The 17,339-nt window shown below is 34.3% G+C and overlaps 1 protein-coding gene across 1 annotated transcript in view; it reads left to right on the top strand.

The window, feature by feature from the left end:
• The window catches only part of CIP2A (cellular inhibitor of PP2A), a 35,305-nt gene extending 23,055 nt beyond the window's left edge, over nt 1–12,250 (top strand). Inside the window, exons 14-21 of the mRNA XM_021692511.1 lie at nt 1,419–1,614; nt 2,099–2,173; nt 2,269–2,379; nt 7,416–7,612; nt 9,562–9,675; nt 9,919–10,001; nt 10,677–10,816; nt 11,837–12,250. Of these exons, the coding sequence (XP_021548186.1) occupies nt 1,419–1,614; nt 2,099–2,173; nt 2,269–2,379; nt 7,416–7,612; nt 9,562–9,675; nt 9,919–10,001; nt 10,677–10,816; nt 11,837–12,007 (1,087 nt within the window). The 3' untranslated portion in view covers nt 12,008–12,250. The remainder of the gene's footprint in view (nt 1–1,418; nt 1,615–2,098; nt 2,174–2,268; nt 2,380–7,415; nt 7,613–9,561; nt 9,676–9,918; nt 10,002–10,676; nt 10,817–11,836) is intronic.
• The last annotated feature ends 5,089 nt before the right edge of the window (nt 12,251–17,339 follow it).

Genomic DNA, 17,339 nt, shown 5'->3' with positions numbered 1-17,339 from the left:
ATAATTTAGTCATAAATTAAGAGATTAAGAACTATGGAGAACAAGACTTAGAGACCAAATAATCAAAATTCTCTTCATTGTATAATAATATTTTTAAACAAATGGATAAATAGGGAGCTTCTCAAGTTAAAATCTAGAAATGGTCTGTGAAGCTGCTTCATTTTGTGGTGGCTTGGTTGCTCCAACTGTGGTAATCTGACATAAAGGAAAGCCCCTGTGTTTCAGAACGGAAAGCTTCAGCTTCACTAAAGTGGGAGTCTCATCCTCTCTCTCTGTATATGAAATCTTCCTACCATGTCTTTGTATCTGGGCTGCCCCTGTCTTACTGGTATTATGTAATTTTCTCTTTAGACACTATCTCAGGTGTTCATTTATTTATATCTGTTTATGCCTTTGTTTATATCATCTTAGTTTAATAAGGTAAATTTATATATTGGATAGATGGGTGGGTGGGTACATAAGTAGGTTTTTTGGTGTACGTTTCTGTCTGGTGAGGGCCAGCTGTGTACCAGGCCCTCTTCTAGTCATTTTAGATACTGCGGCAAATTAGACTTGGGGCCTCTGTCATATGGTTTACATTCTAGTTGGGAGACAAGTTAAAAAAATTAAGTTTCATAATATGCATGTCAGTATGGGTGGAGGGGCCTCTCTGAGGAAGTGAATTTGAACTGAGACCTAATGATAAGAAGGAGCCAACTCTATGCAGATCTGGTGGGAAGAATGTTCTAGTAAAGGAACGACTCATTCAAAGACCGTGTGGCAGGAACAAGACATGATAAATGGAAGGGGCAGAATGGGAGTCAGGTTGGTGAGAAGATACTGAGTGAGAAAGGGCAAGGATAAAGGACATAGCTAAAGGACAAGTGATGTTGCCCATCGTAAGAAGGATGTTCTTACCAATAGCAATAATGTTGTACTTAATTTTTACAAATAATCCATACTCACAGACTAGTTCTAGTGCCTCCAGACCAGAGGTGGAATTGTCATTTTAAAGGATTGTAAGTAGAAAAGCAGTTCCTTGGCAAATATTTAGGGTATTTTCCAAAATTTGGCTTCATCATAGACTCCAAGGTTACTTCAAAAATATTTGAAGGCTTATATTCCCAAAGATCCATTCTAGAGATTCTCTAAGTCTATACTAACTGCCTTTTCCTCTATTTTTTAAAAAGATTCTATTTATTGAGAGAGAGAGAGCACACAAGTGGGGTGGGGGATGCAGACAGAGAAGGGGAGAGAGAATCTCAAGCTAGCATGGAGCCTGTGTGGGACTGTGTCTCACGATCCTGAGATCATGATCTAGGCCGAAATCAAGAGTTGGGCATTCAACTGACTTGAGCCAACCCAGGCTCCCCTTCGTTTTTTTGTAATTCTTTCTTTCTTTTTTCTTTTCTTTTTTTTTTTTTTTTACTTCTATTCAGACTTGGAGAAAGTATAGCAGCAAACAATGCCTATAGACAACAGGAAACAGAACATATGCCCAGGAGAATGCCCTTGCAATCACTAAATCACAGTCTTCCAACATCAGTAAAATGTTTAACTCCTCCACTTTTGAAAGCTAGAGTTCCTGGATTGAACATTGAGGAATTAATAGAAAAACTTCAGGCTGGAATGGTGGTGAGTGGTAAATAGCCATTATAAATGGGATTCTGCCTGGTACATACCAACTAAATATTAGCCCTTATTATAACATATATTTAAATAACTTTAGATGCAAATTTGATCAATGAAACCTTATCTTTTAATATGAAAATAACAGTATTCTAGAAAATTTGGAAAGAAAAAAATTAGCCATAAAATTCCCACATTTTAACACAGCAATCATTTTTTTCCCCCCAGTCTTACCCAGTTAGCCCACTCCCATCCTCTCTATCCCCCTGTTTAAGAAATATAACCCATAAACATATCAAGTCCTACCCAGATACTCTTCTGCAATAGCCAGGTTAGTGAAATGTTTGTGAACCGCCTAATACAGCATTCATTTTTTTACTTTGTTACTCATTATTAAGTCTTAATGAATTAGTTTCACACTAGACATTTATTTTTTTATTGTGTTGAGTGCTAAAATTTTCTGATTTTTGACTGTTGTATTAAAACTTAGGTAAAGGATCAGATTAATGATGTGAGAATATCTGACATAATGGATGTATATGAGATGAAACTGTCCACATTAGCCGTGAGTACAAGCTTATTTTAACTATACCTAACAGTTAAGCTTTAATAGATGTTTTTCTGGTAAGTGATAAAGATTGATGGTATGTTTTTTTACAGTCCAAAGAAAGCAGGCTACAAGATCTTTTGGAAGCAAAAGCTCTAGCCCTTGCACAGGCTGATAGACTGATTGCTCAATATCGCTGTCAAAGAACTCAAGCTGAGACAGAGGTGTGTACAATATAAAGACTTATCTGATAAGTAGAAAAGTAAATGAAGTAGAACATGTACAAAATTTTAGTGCTATTTTTGTTACTGTTTGAAGTAAACTGTTCTCAGCATTTGACACGACTACTCCCTCCATCTTGAAACCCTTCCCCCTTTAATTTTGATCACCCTATTATCTTCTGATTTTCTTTCTACACTGATGGATATTTTTTTCCTATATCCTTTAGGGACTTCTTTCTCCATTCAACCCTTAAATGTTGGGTTTTCCCAGCATTATGTTCTAAGTCCTTTGCCCTTCTTTAGGTGGTCCAGGGTTTCAGTCATTACTAGAATGTTAATGCCACCAATTTTATGTGCCGAGCCCAGATCCTTTACCCTAAGCACTAATGCTTCCTGTATAGCTCTGTTTAAATATATAGCAAATATTTCCCATTCAGCATGACCAATCCTGAATCCATCACCCTTTTTAAAAATTTACTTTTTTGTATATTCCCTCTTGTTCTGAAGAGTTTTCCAGACAGGAAATCTGGAAGTCACACAGTTTACTTCCTACAATTAGTCATTCACCAAATCCAGTTGATTCTATCTTCTAAATATTACTTTTTTCTGCCTTGTCTCTTCTTGCCACTATTTGCTACAGGTCAAATCCTTTTCATTTTTTATATGAATCATAGCAGAGCCTCTAGTTAGTCTTTTTTACCTTCAGTCTGGAGCCCTCTTCTCAACCACCCTCTATGTGCATCCCAAGTCATCTTTTTGTATTTGGTTCCACCCTCCCTTGTTCCCCCACAGTGATTCCTGAGGCTGTAATCTGATTTTATTGCTTCTGTGCTAAATACCCTGCAGTGGCTTACCATTTTACTCAGCAGATGATTTTATTTATTTATTTATTTATTTATTTTAAAGATTTTATTTATTTATTTGACAGAGAGAGACACAGCAAGAGAGGGAACACAAGCAGGGGGAGCCGGAGAGGGAGAAGCAGGCTTCCCGCCGAGCAGGGAGCCCGATGTAGGGCTCGATCCCAGGACCCTGGGATCATGACCTGAGCCGAAGGCAGACGCTTAACGACTGAGCCACCTAGGCACCCCAGCAGATTATTTTAAATTCCTTAGTTTGGCACACAGGATTCTGAAACTACTTTCATTCCGCATCTCCTTGCATTTCTGTGCATTCTCTGCAATCGACTATATCAGATTACTTTGTAGTTTCTTATGCAGTTCTATTGCTTTGCAGTTGCTTGACATACTCTTAGGTTTCCCTGTCCTTGTACTTGCTCTTCCATGTCTGGAACACATTTTCCTCTTCCTCTGCCTAACTCCTAATAATCCTTCAGATTTTAGTTTAAATGCCCTCATTTTTTAGGAAGCTGTCCCTGGTCCTCTCCTTCCCACACATGTGAAAATTGTATAACCCTGCCCCCTACCCTTGATGTCAGAGATGGTCTCAGTATCTCCAGGGCCCCAGCAAGCACATACTTGGCACATGGTAGGTGCTCAGAAAGTTTGACATTGTGCTGTGTGCATATATGCACACAATGTGTACATTAGGAGTGAGAGCTTACTGCAGTAATATGAAATTCCTAGCAGATACAAACGGAATCTCAACAGTTTGATATCATTTATAATGAATTGTAATAAAGTCATTTGACTCTTGAGGGAGGCATTAAAATCAGTGACACATAAAATAACTTTAGAGTCTTCTCAGAGTACATGTATTTGAAAAAATACAAATAAATATAACCGTATGTTTTCTTTTTCTTCTTTTGACATGGATTCATTTGTCTTGACTGATGGCATGTTGAATTTATCATAAATTCCAACAAAGAAAACTAGTGATATTAAAATCATTTTGTCTTCTCCCTTCCCATAGCACATTCTTATATTCTATATCTGTTGGACATGTCTTGCATTTTATTGGAGAATTTAATGTTTTATCCATTTTACTGGAAAGGTTTCTTATAAAAATAAGATCATATGATACTTGTCTTTCTCTGGTTGACTTATTCCGCTTAGCATAATATGCTCTAGTTCCATCCACTTCGTTGCAAATGGCAAGATTTCGGGTTTTTTGTTGGCTCCATAATGGTCCATTGTGTGTGTGTCTGTGTGTGTGTGTGTATACCGCATCTTCTTTATCCATCTCTTGATTGACATCTTGGCTCTTTCCATAGTTTGGCTATTGTGGACATTGCAGCTATAAACATTGGGGTGCACGTACCCCTTCAGATCACTACATTTGTACCTTTGGGGTAAATACCCAGTAGTGCAATTGCTGGGTCGTAGGGTAGCTCTATTTTCAACTTTTTGAGGAACCTCCATACTGTTCTCCAGAGTGGCTGCACGAGCTTGCATTCCCACCTACAGTGTAGGAGGGTTCCCCTTTCTCTGCATCCTCACCAACATCTGTCATTTCCTGATGTTAATTTTAGCCATTCTGACTGGTGTGAGGTGGTATCTCATTGAGGTTTTGATTTGGATTTCCCTGATGCCTAGCGATGTTGAGCACTTTTTCATGTGTCTATTGGCCATTTGGACGTCTTCTTTGCAGAAATGTCCGTTCATGTCTTCTGCCCATTTCTTGATTGGATTATTTGTTCTTTGGGTGTTGAGTTTGGTAAGTTCTTTATAGATTTTGGATACTAGCCCTTTATCTGATGTGTCATTTGCAAATATCTTCTCCCATTCTGTCGGTTGTTTTTTGGTTTTGTTGACTGTTTCTTTTGCTGTGCAAAAGATTTTTATCTTGATGAGGTCCCAATAGTTCACTTTTGCCCTTGCTTCCCTTGCCTTTGGCGATGTTTCTAGGAAGAAGTTGCTGCGGCTGAGGTCGAAGAGGTTGCTGCCTGTGTTCTCCTTTAGGATTTTGATGGACTCCTGTCTCACATTTAGGTCTTTCAACCATTTGGAGTCTATTTTTGTGTGTGGTGTAAGGAAATGGTCCAGTTTCATTCTTCTGCATATGGCTGTCCAATTTTCCCAACACCATTTGTTGAAGAGACTGTCTTTTTTCCATTGGACATTCTTTCCTGCTTTGTCGAAGATTAGTTGACCATAGAGTTGAGGGTCCATTTCTGGGCTCTCTTCTGTTCCATTGATCTGTGTGTCTGTTTTTGTGCCAGTACCGTACTGTCTTGATGATGACAGCTTTGTAATAGAGCTGGAAGTCCGGAATTGTGATGCTGCCAGCTTTGCTTTTCTTTTTCAACATTCCTCTGGCTATTTGGGGTCTTTTCTGGTTCCATACAAATTTTAGGATTATTTGTTCCATTTCTTTGAAAAAAGTTGATGGTATTTTTATAGGGATTGCATAAAATGTGTAGATTGCTCTAGGTAACAGACATTTTCACAATATTTGTTCTTCCAATCCATGAGCATGGAACGTTTTTCCGTTTCTTTGTGTCTTCCTCAATTTCTTTCATAAGTATTCTATTGTTTTATGAGTACAGATTCTTTGCCTCTTTGGTTAGATTTATTCCTAGGTATCTTATGGTTTTGGGTGCAGTTGTAAATGGGATCGACTCCTTAATTTCTCTTTCTTCTGTCTTGTTGTTGGTGTATAGAAATGCCACTGATTTCTGTGGATTGATTTTATATCCTGCCACTTTACTGAATTCCTGGATGAGTTCTAGTAGTTTTGGGGTGGAGTCTTTTGGGTTTTCCAGATAAAGTATCATATCATCTGCAAAGAGTGACAGTTTAACTTCTTCTTTGCTGATTTCAGATGCCTTTTATTTCTTTTTGTTGTCTGATTGCTGTGGCTAGGACTTCTAGTACTATGTTGAATAGCAGTGGTGATAGTGGACATCCCTGCCATGTTCCTGACCTTGGGGGAAAGGAAAGCTCTCAGGTTTTCCCCATTGAGAATGATATTCGCTGTGGGTTTTTCATAGATGGCTCTTATGATATTGAGGTATGTACCCTCTGTCCCTACACTCTGAAAAGTTTTAATCAAGAATGGATTCTATACTTTGTCAAATGCTTTTTCTGCATCTATTGAGAGGATCATATGGTTCTTGTTCTCTTTTATTAATGTATTGTATCACATTGATTATTTGTGGATGTTGAACCAACCTTGCAGCCCTGGGATAAATCCTACTTGGTCATGGTGAATAATCCTCTTAATGTACTGTTGGATCCTATTGGCTAGTATTTTGGTGAGAATTTTTGCATCCATGTTCATCAGAGATACTGGTCTGTAATTCTATTTGATGGGGTCTTTGTCTGGTTTGGGGATCAAGGTAATGGTGGCCTCATAAAACGAGTTTGGAAGTTTTTCTTCCATTTCTGTTTTTTGGAACAGTTTCAGAAGAATAGGTATTAATTCTTCTTTAAATGTTTGGTAGAATTCCCCTGGGAAGCCATCTGGCCCTGGGCTCTTGTTTGTTGGGAGATTTTTGATTACTGCTTCAATTTCCTTACTGGTTATGGGTGTGTTCAGGTTTTCTATTTCTTCCTGGTTCGTTTTTGGTAGATTATAGTCTCTAGGTATGCATCCATTTCTTCCAGATTATCTAATTTGCTGGCATATAGTTGCTCATAATATGTTCTTATAATTGGCACAAACACTTTCATATTGTTTTAGGTTGTATTCCTGATTGGCTAGCTTAATTTTAAGTGTTTGCTTAAACATCTGTGATATAGTTAAAATCTTATTTTTAATTTCTACCTGAAATGGGAAAACTGATTTGTGTAAACTTTATGTTTTAGTGTTGATGGCTAGCCCCAAAGACCATACATACCCTTTTAATTAAGTACTGAATGTAGAGCTACCTTCTTGTTGTTATAATTGTGTTCATTTCCATGTGTCTGGTTATACCGAGAATATTCTAGTCAGGACAATCTCTTAAGTAAAATAACTATAACAGTGTTAGATTTATTAGAAGTAGGTAAGTAATAATATATCTAACTAATAAAACTTTATATAACCCAATAGATGCTAGCCTATTAGATATTTGGTAAACCTTTTAAATTGTAGAAAATGAGCATATTATATACATGGTAGTAGAAAAGTCTCTGTTCTGTTTGGTTTTGTTTTAGGCACGGACACTTGCTGGTATGTTGAGAGAAGTTGAGAGAAAAAATGAAGAGCTTGGTGTGTTGCTGAAGGCACAACAGGTTGAATCAGAAAGAGCCCAGAGTGATATCGAGCACCTCTTCCAACATAATAGGAAATTAGAGTCTGTGGCTGAAGAACATGAAATACTGACAAAATCCTACATGGAACTTGTTCAGAGGTAAATTAATAAAGTAAAAGTTTCTGTGTAAAGTTGGAATCTAGAATGAACACACAGCATTTCTTTTCTGTGGCCCTAAAATCCTTTTGTAAACATTCACATATTCTGATAATTCCATAAGTTAAGTAGTTGACAAGAAACTTACATCACAGGTAAATGAAATACTGCTTACTCAAGCTCAGGATCAAAGTCGGAAACAGAATACAGGTCTCTTTGTTTCTTTCCAGTTGACTCTGCTTCTTGCCTGTATTCATGCATTCCTCAGTCACTTGGGGTGTTAGCGCCACAAGAACAAGTTGAGTCTGCTTTGTTCACTGACAAACCCCAGGGCCTGCAACAGTACTCATTACACAGTTAGGCATTCCATAAATGTCGAATGACCTTAGTTGTCATAAATTGTGTTAAGTTGAGCCGTATGAATTGGCCATTTCTGTACATCAAATGCATTGAATATGAACAATTTCATAGTATTCAGTCTTATAGCATGGAAATTCAGGTGTTAGTGTTTAAAACATCTCTAAGTTTGTGGTCAGTACTTCTCCTTAAAGTCATTGAATATGGTTTATTTATATGTGTGACTGTATCTGTGGAATAAATTCTTATAGATGAATTGTCGGATTAAAGGGTATGTGCTTTCAAATTTTTGATGGATTGACACGTTTTCTTCCCAAAAGGCTACACTAACTTACATGCCTACTAACAAAATAGGAGATTAATCATGTTTTCCTCCTTTGTCAAATTTTTTTTATCTTTTAGGTCAACTTTAAAACTTCTGAGCTATAAAGAAGACCCGGAACAATTATGTATTTTCTACCAAACAATAAAAATTAAAACATTCTGGTTAACTTGTTCTTTGTTTTAATTTCTAATTTAAGATTGGTTCGATTTGAAAAAATATTCTATCTATGCTATTAATATAGAGATCTAGAAAATTTTAATTCTGCAAGGTCCATGTGCTTATTTTCCCATCAATAAAAATAAAGGGTGGGAAATGTATAGCATCTAGAAAATTTGTGACATTAAAATTTCCTAAACAGGATACTTTCTCCCAACAACAACTTTCTTCAAAGTCTGTTTGAGGCAACCCTGATAGAGTGGACTATGGGTGTTAAGTCAGGATGCGAGAAAAAGTAAGCATTGGTCTCACGGAAATACGTGGTTTCCAGGAACCATGGGAACATCCCGTTGATGTTCCAGATAGTGAATGAGGGGCCAAAGAGGTAAAACTCCTGCCTGCCAGGGCCAAAAGTAGCAAATAATGAAGTTGGCTGGGGAAAGAAGGGTCATCTGTAAAGGTAGGGACTATATAAAGGCATTCAAATTCAGAATTTTAAAAACCGTGTGTGACAGCTAAAACACTTCTAGGCAAATTTGGCCAGTGCTACCAGTTTGTACTTCGTGAAGTAAAAAGGACATTTTATGCTTAAGATACTTGGGTGTCAAAGTTATCACTTTAGAAAGTATTTCTGTGTTTACTTTGCCAGTAAACTAAGCAGGACTGTTAGATGCAGAGCTCTAAAGAGGCAAGAGAAGTTTAGTATCCTCAACTACTTCATTAATTTGACATTTTTAATTAAACATACATTATGCTCAAGAGGCTAATGATGGCAGATTTAAGTTTTATTTTTTAATAAACTTCATCCTTTTACAGAAGTTTTTAAAAATTTTCTAGATCTAACTATGAAAATAACTATAATATATATAGCAAATTATGTAGAGCAATGTTATCTGTAAAGCTCTATATCCATAAATATGAGGTAAATGCCCTGCACTTTTCCTTTTTATAGTAAATGTTACCTCCTAAGTCAGCCAAAATACATCTTTAATGTCTTTTAGAATTAGTCTAACTTTATGTCCTGCTTGTTCATGACATTCCTCTTCAGTTTCTTTTCTCCATCTCCATCATATGTTTGCCTCGATAAAAATATCAACTCCTCTTGTCTTTTCAGGAATGAAACCACTGAAAAGAAGAATAAAGATTTGCAGATGACATGTGACTCTCTGAATAAACAAATTGAGACAGTGAAGAAGTTGAATGAGTCATTCAAGCAACAAAATGAAAAGTAAAATATCTAGTTCTTAATTCTAATTATTTTGGATTTTTCAAAAACAGTGATTCTCTTTATACAGAGCATTGTTTTTACAGATAAAATTAATAGAATTGCCACTTATTTTAGTCATAAAATACATATTTGGCAAAATGTAAAGGTAATTCTGTTATTATTAATTTTCTCTTAAAATACTTGGGGAGAAAAAGAAATGAAATATTTCCTTGATGTTTTCTTCTATATTTTTTATAACTTCAGAACTATTGCCCAACTAATAGAGAAAGAAGAACAGAGAAAAGAAGTACAGAACCAACTAGTAGATAGAGAATGTAAGCTAGCAAGTAAGTAGCTTCTTATTTAATATATTGTCTATATTTTAACATATGTTGGTAGAAAAATCAAAGCATGATTTTATTTTCTACTTCTCTCATTTTTTTGAACCTTAAATCATATTTTAAACAGCTTCCCTTTTCTTGCTGTAACATTTTCCAGAGCAGTTTAGTTAGATTGATTAAATTGAAAAAGCAATATATTTTTTAAAATCTGGGAATTAGAGAAAATGATTCTTTTCAAAAGAAAGAGTTTTAAAAGAACTTTAACAGCAGGTGGCAGTGCTAGGTAACTTTTAGTTACCAGCTTAATGGCAGTAGCTCTGAAATGACCCACAAAAACATTTTTGTTCTAACTCACTTGCCTTAGAACACAGATATCTGCCTATATAATTTTTCATACTTTTCTATATCCTTTTAACCCTTAAGCCCTGAGGATTGTCCTTCCCCTCATAACTATACATATAATATCAGGAACAGAAGAAGAGGGAAAGCCATGGAGATTTGGCATTTTCTATGGAATACTGGCCTAGGGGAAGAGTTTCATGGTGTTTTTTTACTCATCAAATAGTGTAGAACTTTTACAGTTGTTCTTTTGCTCTAATTACATAGTGGCTAATAAACCTTCTCAGGGTAACATCAGTATCCAACCTCTGAGCATATAGCTGACTGTTTGTTTGTTTTAAGATTTGCAACAAAAAACAAAAGTACAAGAAGAAAAGATTAAAATCTTGCAAAAAGAGAGGGAAGATAAGGAAGAAACCATTGATATCCTTAGAAAGGAATTAAACAGAACAGAACAGATAAGAAAAGAATTGAGCATTAAGGTAAGAATTTGTTGAGTTCTCACTGGTAGTAGATGAGTAAGTCTGATTTTGTGGAAAAGGTGAATTTGGGTAAATTAAAGTTCTGGTTCTTTGTAGTATCTTCTAAATAAAATGACAAATCTGAAAATTGACAGTTTTTTTTTTTAATAAGGTTCTCTCTCAATGTGAAAACCTGTATTTCCTAAAGTCATGAAAACTTATTAAATATATATTGTGTACCAGCACTTACTGCTTTTAAGTGGGCCAAGAATACAGAAAGGGGTTCCCAGTTCTGAATGTCACATACAGGTGGCTGTATTTGGCTGCCTCTCCCAGCTTTTAGGGATGGGAATAATAATAGTAGTTCATATTTGTTTAGAACTTTATAATTTGCAAAGGACTCTGAAACATTTTTCTCAATCCTCTTCTCTTTAACAAATATATTAATATATAAGTATCAAATATTTTCAACCTACAAATGAAACTGAGTCTTGAGTTACTTACTGAGGGTCTGTCCCAAAACTAAGTATTCAGTATTCTGAATCGAAGTCCACTGCTCATTCCACATTATCATGGTTGTTTGTGTGTGGTAGCTATGAAGAGCACTTTCTGGCCCATCTGCTACCAGGAAGATGCTTATTACCAGGATTAAATGACCGTTTGAACAACTACAGAGCACAAGTGACAGAGGAGGCATAAAATTTAATGCCATATTTACCAATTTCCTGGTTCTGCTTTAATTTGGTCATCTTAATAGTGATTCTGAATTGTGATGTGTAGTGTTTTCTGCAAATTTCCAGCTGCTAATATTGACTTAAAAAGACAAATTGAATGTGTCTTTCCAATTTGTATTATGTTGTTTAATAATTGCTTATCTTAACCTTACCATAAAATTTAATTAACTAAGATATAATACATATTTGTAATGTGTCTTTTGACATGGTGGTTTTACAAATGAAAAATAAGACATTTTAAAATATCTGTGAAGGGAAGACATGCTAAATTTGTTTTCCTCAATTCCTCCCCCACCCCCATTCCTAGGCTTCCTCCCTAGAGGTTCAAAAGGCCCAATTAGAAGGTCGTTTGGAAGAGAAAGAGTCCTTGGTGAAACTTCAGCAAGAGGAGTTGAACAAACACTCCCATATGATAGCAATGATCCACAGTTTAAGTGGTGGAAAAATAAGTCCAGAAACTGTGAATCTCAGTATATAGATGTTATGTATTTATCTTCCGGGGGAGGCGTGGTAGGGAAGGTAATTTGTGACTCCAGAACAATAGCAAATTATTATCTAATTATTAATTTAGTAAAGAACCTGATCTGATAAATATTTTTATTTGGTCTTAAAAGTTTTACTTCCTGTTTCTGGCTTTTATTGCTTAAAGCTTTCTTTGGTTCTTAATTAGAATGTTCTTCTTGACCTCCATTATTGTTTTTCTAAGGTTTTTCCCTTTTCCTTAGTTGCTTTCCACTCTCTTCTGCTTTTTAATTTATTCTCATTTGTGATTAGATTTTAAAATCAAACTTTCCTGATATACAATCCTAAAGATTAAGAAATTGAAAATACAGTTATTTAGTATAAAAAGAGAAGGCATAGCATTGCCCGAGAAGTTTATCTCTAAATAGCACAAAAGAAAATTCAGTGAATTTAAAATAATTTTATTACTGCATTTAAAATGCAGTAAGATATATGGTATAAGTTCTAAATTTGAAAAAAATGCAATGAATACTTACAGAAATAATGTGAAAAAATTAGAAAATATCAGATGTGTTAAACAAATACATTGTCATATTTAAAAAAACGATAATTTGTAGACTTGTTTGAGATAGCCTTAGTTTTTGACTCTTTTTAAATGTACCGTGTTGGTCTGCCCATATCATTTCCAATCAATTATGAATTTCTTTTGATTTGCCCAAGGACAACTTGGATTCCAGCCTTGCTACATATTCAGACATTTCTTATTTATTTATTCAAATGTGAATTGCATTTAATATATTGCCTTTTGTTTAGATAGTTTTTAATTTGGCCATTTAATTTTAAGGCATAGGTTAAATATCCTTATGTATTTCTTTAATACAAAGGAATTTTTCAGTACTCTTCATTTGAATCAAATGTTGTAAGTAGTGTTTAAGAAGAATTTTTGTATCAATATTTTAGTTGGTTTTATTGCTACAGTTTCCAACCATTAATTTTGCTTGGTGTTTTCTTCCCTATTTATCTCTTCATGTGGTGAACTTAGATTTAATTCTGTTTTTCAACTATAGTATATCTGAATTTATGTTTAGAAACTAGACATATTTTCATAATTTGCTAATTATCAAACTCATGGTTTTACATACTTGAATACATTTTGCATAGTTCTGCAAATTTTTTTAAAAAGCATTATACTGAGTAACACATTTTAGATTGCTACTTGTTCTATAAGGGGTACATTCTATTTCTTTTTTTGAAATTGCAATCATTTTCAATTTTATATGAAAAAGTGTTTAAATGGATAGATATGACTGAAGAGCAAAAGGCTCTGTAAAATGAAACAAAAAGTTCTGTAAAATAAATAAACCAAAACCTCTAGGGAAAATCAAACTATCTTTACAATGTAGACACTTTCAAGAAGATACGAGCCTAGCCCACTGCTGCCCAATAGAACTTTTTGTAATGTTGGAAATGTTCTCTACACTGTCCAGTATTATAGCCTTTAGCCACATGTGATTTTTGAGCACTTAAAATATGGTTAGTGCAACTGAAGAATTTAGATTTTAACTGCCATCCTGCTGGACAGTGCAGATCTAGTCCATTCTTGCAAGTATGCATTTATTTTAAGACGCTAAATTTGCCTATTCTTAAAGATCTATATAGACAGAGACTCCGTATTTTTTTTAATACAATTTTAATGTCATTCCTGATCTCTCTAAAGAGAAAAAAAAAATGTACTTTAGCTTTAGAGGTGAGTACTAATCATCATCGTCTTCATTTTTTGTTTATCCTAGTCTTTCTGTCTCTTACAGCATCTTTCATATTGTCGGTATTATTTTTCTTAATCTTAGTATGTTGAGTCCTCTTTTTTTTTTTTGCATTTTAGGTTTGTGTACCTCAGATTAATATAACAGAGTGTGTGTGTGTGTGTGTATTTTTAAAAAATCTTTGACCCACCACTATAGAGTTTTACAAATGATTTCTATGTGTGTATGACCATTTCCTATTAGAGAAAGTAGAACTAAGTAAATGTATCATTATATTAGAATTGTTCAAGTTCTCTAAAAATCTTGCTATGAAGAGTTTGTCCAAGTGTACATTAGCACAGTTCCTTTTGCCATTTACATATGCCCCTTGACTAGATACGGACTTCTCTTAAAATTGGGCTGATTGAAGTTTATACTAAACTGTCTAATGTCAGGGCAAAAACAAATACTCATTAAAACTTAATGCTGAGTTTTGGGGGGGAAATTGTCAGATTAGTATACTTTTAGTTTTATTTATTTGTTATAAAGTCTAGTTATTTATGTTAAGGATATAATGAGACTCTGTCTTGAGTTAGGACTCTTAGTTAAATGAGAATGTTTGACTTTCAACTTCTACCTGAGACTCATTCACATATGTTAAGGTACTTCTAATCAAGTTATATTTCCTAAACTCATAACCTTTAATCTGACTCTTTTCCTCTTTTCAAATAGTTACGAATTGTGTTTACGGCCTTGCATCTGATATACCTACTGATGAACCAAACACATGCCCTGTTTGTGACTTACTCACTTTATAGGAGTCAGCAGACATTTTCTGTAAAGGGCCAGATAGTAAATATTTCAGGCTTTGTGAGTCATACTGTCTCTCTCTTACAACTACTTAGTTCTACAACAGTAGCAAGAAAGCAGCTGTAGACAGCACATAAATAGGCATGGCTGTATTCTAATAAAACTTTATTTACAAAAACAGTCAAGGCTTTGCTATTGGGTGTTATATCTTACTGATTAATTGGCCCTATCTCATTAAGAAGTGTGTCTCTTTATCTCTGGTAAACTCTGTCTGGAAGTCTGAGGTCTATTTTATTTGATATGAATATAACCACTCCAGCCTTTTTATGTTTTCTGTTGGCCTAGTGTATATTTTTCTATCCATTTACTTTTAACCTGTGTTGTTATATATAAAACTTAAGATTGTAGAAAACATATAGTTCAGTCTTGCTTTCTTTTAATCTGTCTTGGCAATCAAGTCCTTAACTTTCACAGTCCACTTGAAGTTAATATTGTACTACTTAGTATAAAATGTAGAAACCCTGTAACTGTGTTGGTCCTTTTATGTTCTCATCCTTTATGCTATAGCTGACACATATATCTATATATATTATTAAACCCCAAAACAATGGTATAATTTTTACTCTAAATGATTATATGGAAATACCCTGGCTCTCAACATCATAATATATTTACCTATTTACACACAACAATACACACAAGTAGTATCTTCATTATAACACTATTTTTCTCTTTTGATATAATAAGTAATTTGTAGGGAGATACTGCAAATACCCTGTTTCTTCCACCTTTCACCCACTAGTTTCAGCATCCATTAATAATTCTTGCTTGAATCAGTTATTACTCTCATGGTTGCCACTTTTATTTTTTTAAACTTTTAATGGAAGAAAATGGAACATTTTGCTAATACCTTGATATGCTGGGAATAGTGATCAAAATTACATCATGTATTACATCATTGACAAAACTATAGTATTTATAGTTTTACAGTTCATAGAGTATGTACTTTTTTGCATATTCTCACAAGCCAAGAATTTGAGATTTGCTTTTCTATAGTTTAAGAAAATAAATAATAAGTATGTTAAGCATATGGAATATTTTTTCAACCACAGGGCACTTTGGATCTTATTTTCCTTCCAAAATCCCCAATCTGAGAATTGCTCACTTGCCTTGGCTCTCTCAATGATCACCAGTAAATATTAAACACATATTACTCATAGTGATAAATAAGTCTTTTGGATTAAGAAACAAATTGTTATTTTGAGCATTCACTGATTTTACATTCAAGATAATTTTTAAAAAATGAACAAATAAAAATATGACTGACTTATGCCTTTAAAAGGTAGATGGTTTATTTTTTGTAATATGGATAATGAACGTGATAAGTACTTGAAATTGTATGCTTCTGTAATCCATACATTGAGATGAAACAAAAATTTAAAAAATCATGGGTTTCTTTGAATCTGCAAATCACTTTGAAATCTTAGTCTTACTCTGTGCAGCATTTTGTAGCTAATTGACTTTCTTCCTGTCATGCAAAGACTGAGGCTTGTTTTGTTTATGCTTGTGTTCATCTAAACATTTCAAAAATACCCTAAGAAAACTTAATTATCACCATGAATGAGAGGTACCATAATTATCAGAAACCAGCTTTTCTTCACATTGAACTACAAATAGTCCATCATAAACGTCATTAGATGTGAGAAGTAACTTTCCTCCCAATTAAATGCATATTTTTAGTTATCTTAATTCCCCAAGGGCCTAGTGTTTATATGCTCTTGGTATCTCAAAAAAAAAAAAAGAAAGAAAAGGATAATCCTAGGATATACAGCAAAGGGCTTTTTATGTAAGGTCTAGCCAGTGCTGCATAAGAAATTGACATTTTCGAAGTCAATAGAGTAGGTTGGGTTACAGTTTCATTATGTTATTAAAAACTAATTTTCCACTAAGCAGCTGGGCATTTGGCAGGGATTTAGTAGTGAATATGATTCTCCCTCTCCATGACATTATCTACACTATTCCAAGAATTATATTTCATCTCACTAATCTCAAAGAGCCAAAAGATACAATGTATTAGAGTAGCCTTATGCTTTTCTCAAACTTCAAATAAAAAGGCTTATGATTAGCCCTAGGAAAAGACAACACTGTTCATGTTCAATTAGGCAGGGTTTTCATTTACCCACAAATAAAGACTGGTATTAACTACTACACACTAATTTGTATAAAACCCACAGTTAATCAGAGCATGTTAGAGCTGAAAGGATTCTTAAAGAACAGTAAACCCAGGCCCTCTGTGTTTCAAAAAGATTTAAACTTTATATTACATTTTCAGAAAAGAAGTCTGGTGATTCAAACATACTGATCAAACTACATGATTAAAAAATAAACATGGGTTATGGGCAGTTTCACTTCTAGGAATTTATCTTAAGGATGTGCACTAAGATTTAGGATATGCATTTCAACGTTATTTTTGCACAAAATTGGAAACAACCCATGTATACGGTGTAAAATACATTAATTAAAATAACAGAGCCTTTTTAAAAAATATATTGAAATATATGGCACATGGAAAGAGATTCCTGGTGTATTATGTGGAAAAAGCATGAAACCAAACTATTTGTAAGCAGTGATTCGCATGCCTGAGTCTCTTTAAGATATATAGGTGTGTATAAATATGCAATACATAAATATAAATGGTAAACAGTGGTTGCCATTGAGTAATGAAGTTGTTTGATTTTGTTTATTTACATTCTAAAATTTGTAACTAAATGTTACTTTAAAATTTTTAAATCATGA

This window comes from Neomonachus schauinslandi, chromosome 1 (genome assembly GCF_002201575.2).
Source record: "Neomonachus schauinslandi chromosome 1, ASM220157v2, whole genome shotgun sequence".
NCBI classification, from domain to species: Eukaryota; Metazoa; Chordata; class Mammalia; order Carnivora; family Phocidae; genus Neomonachus; species Neomonachus schauinslandi.
This window is presented reverse-complemented; position numbering and strand designations above follow the sequence as displayed.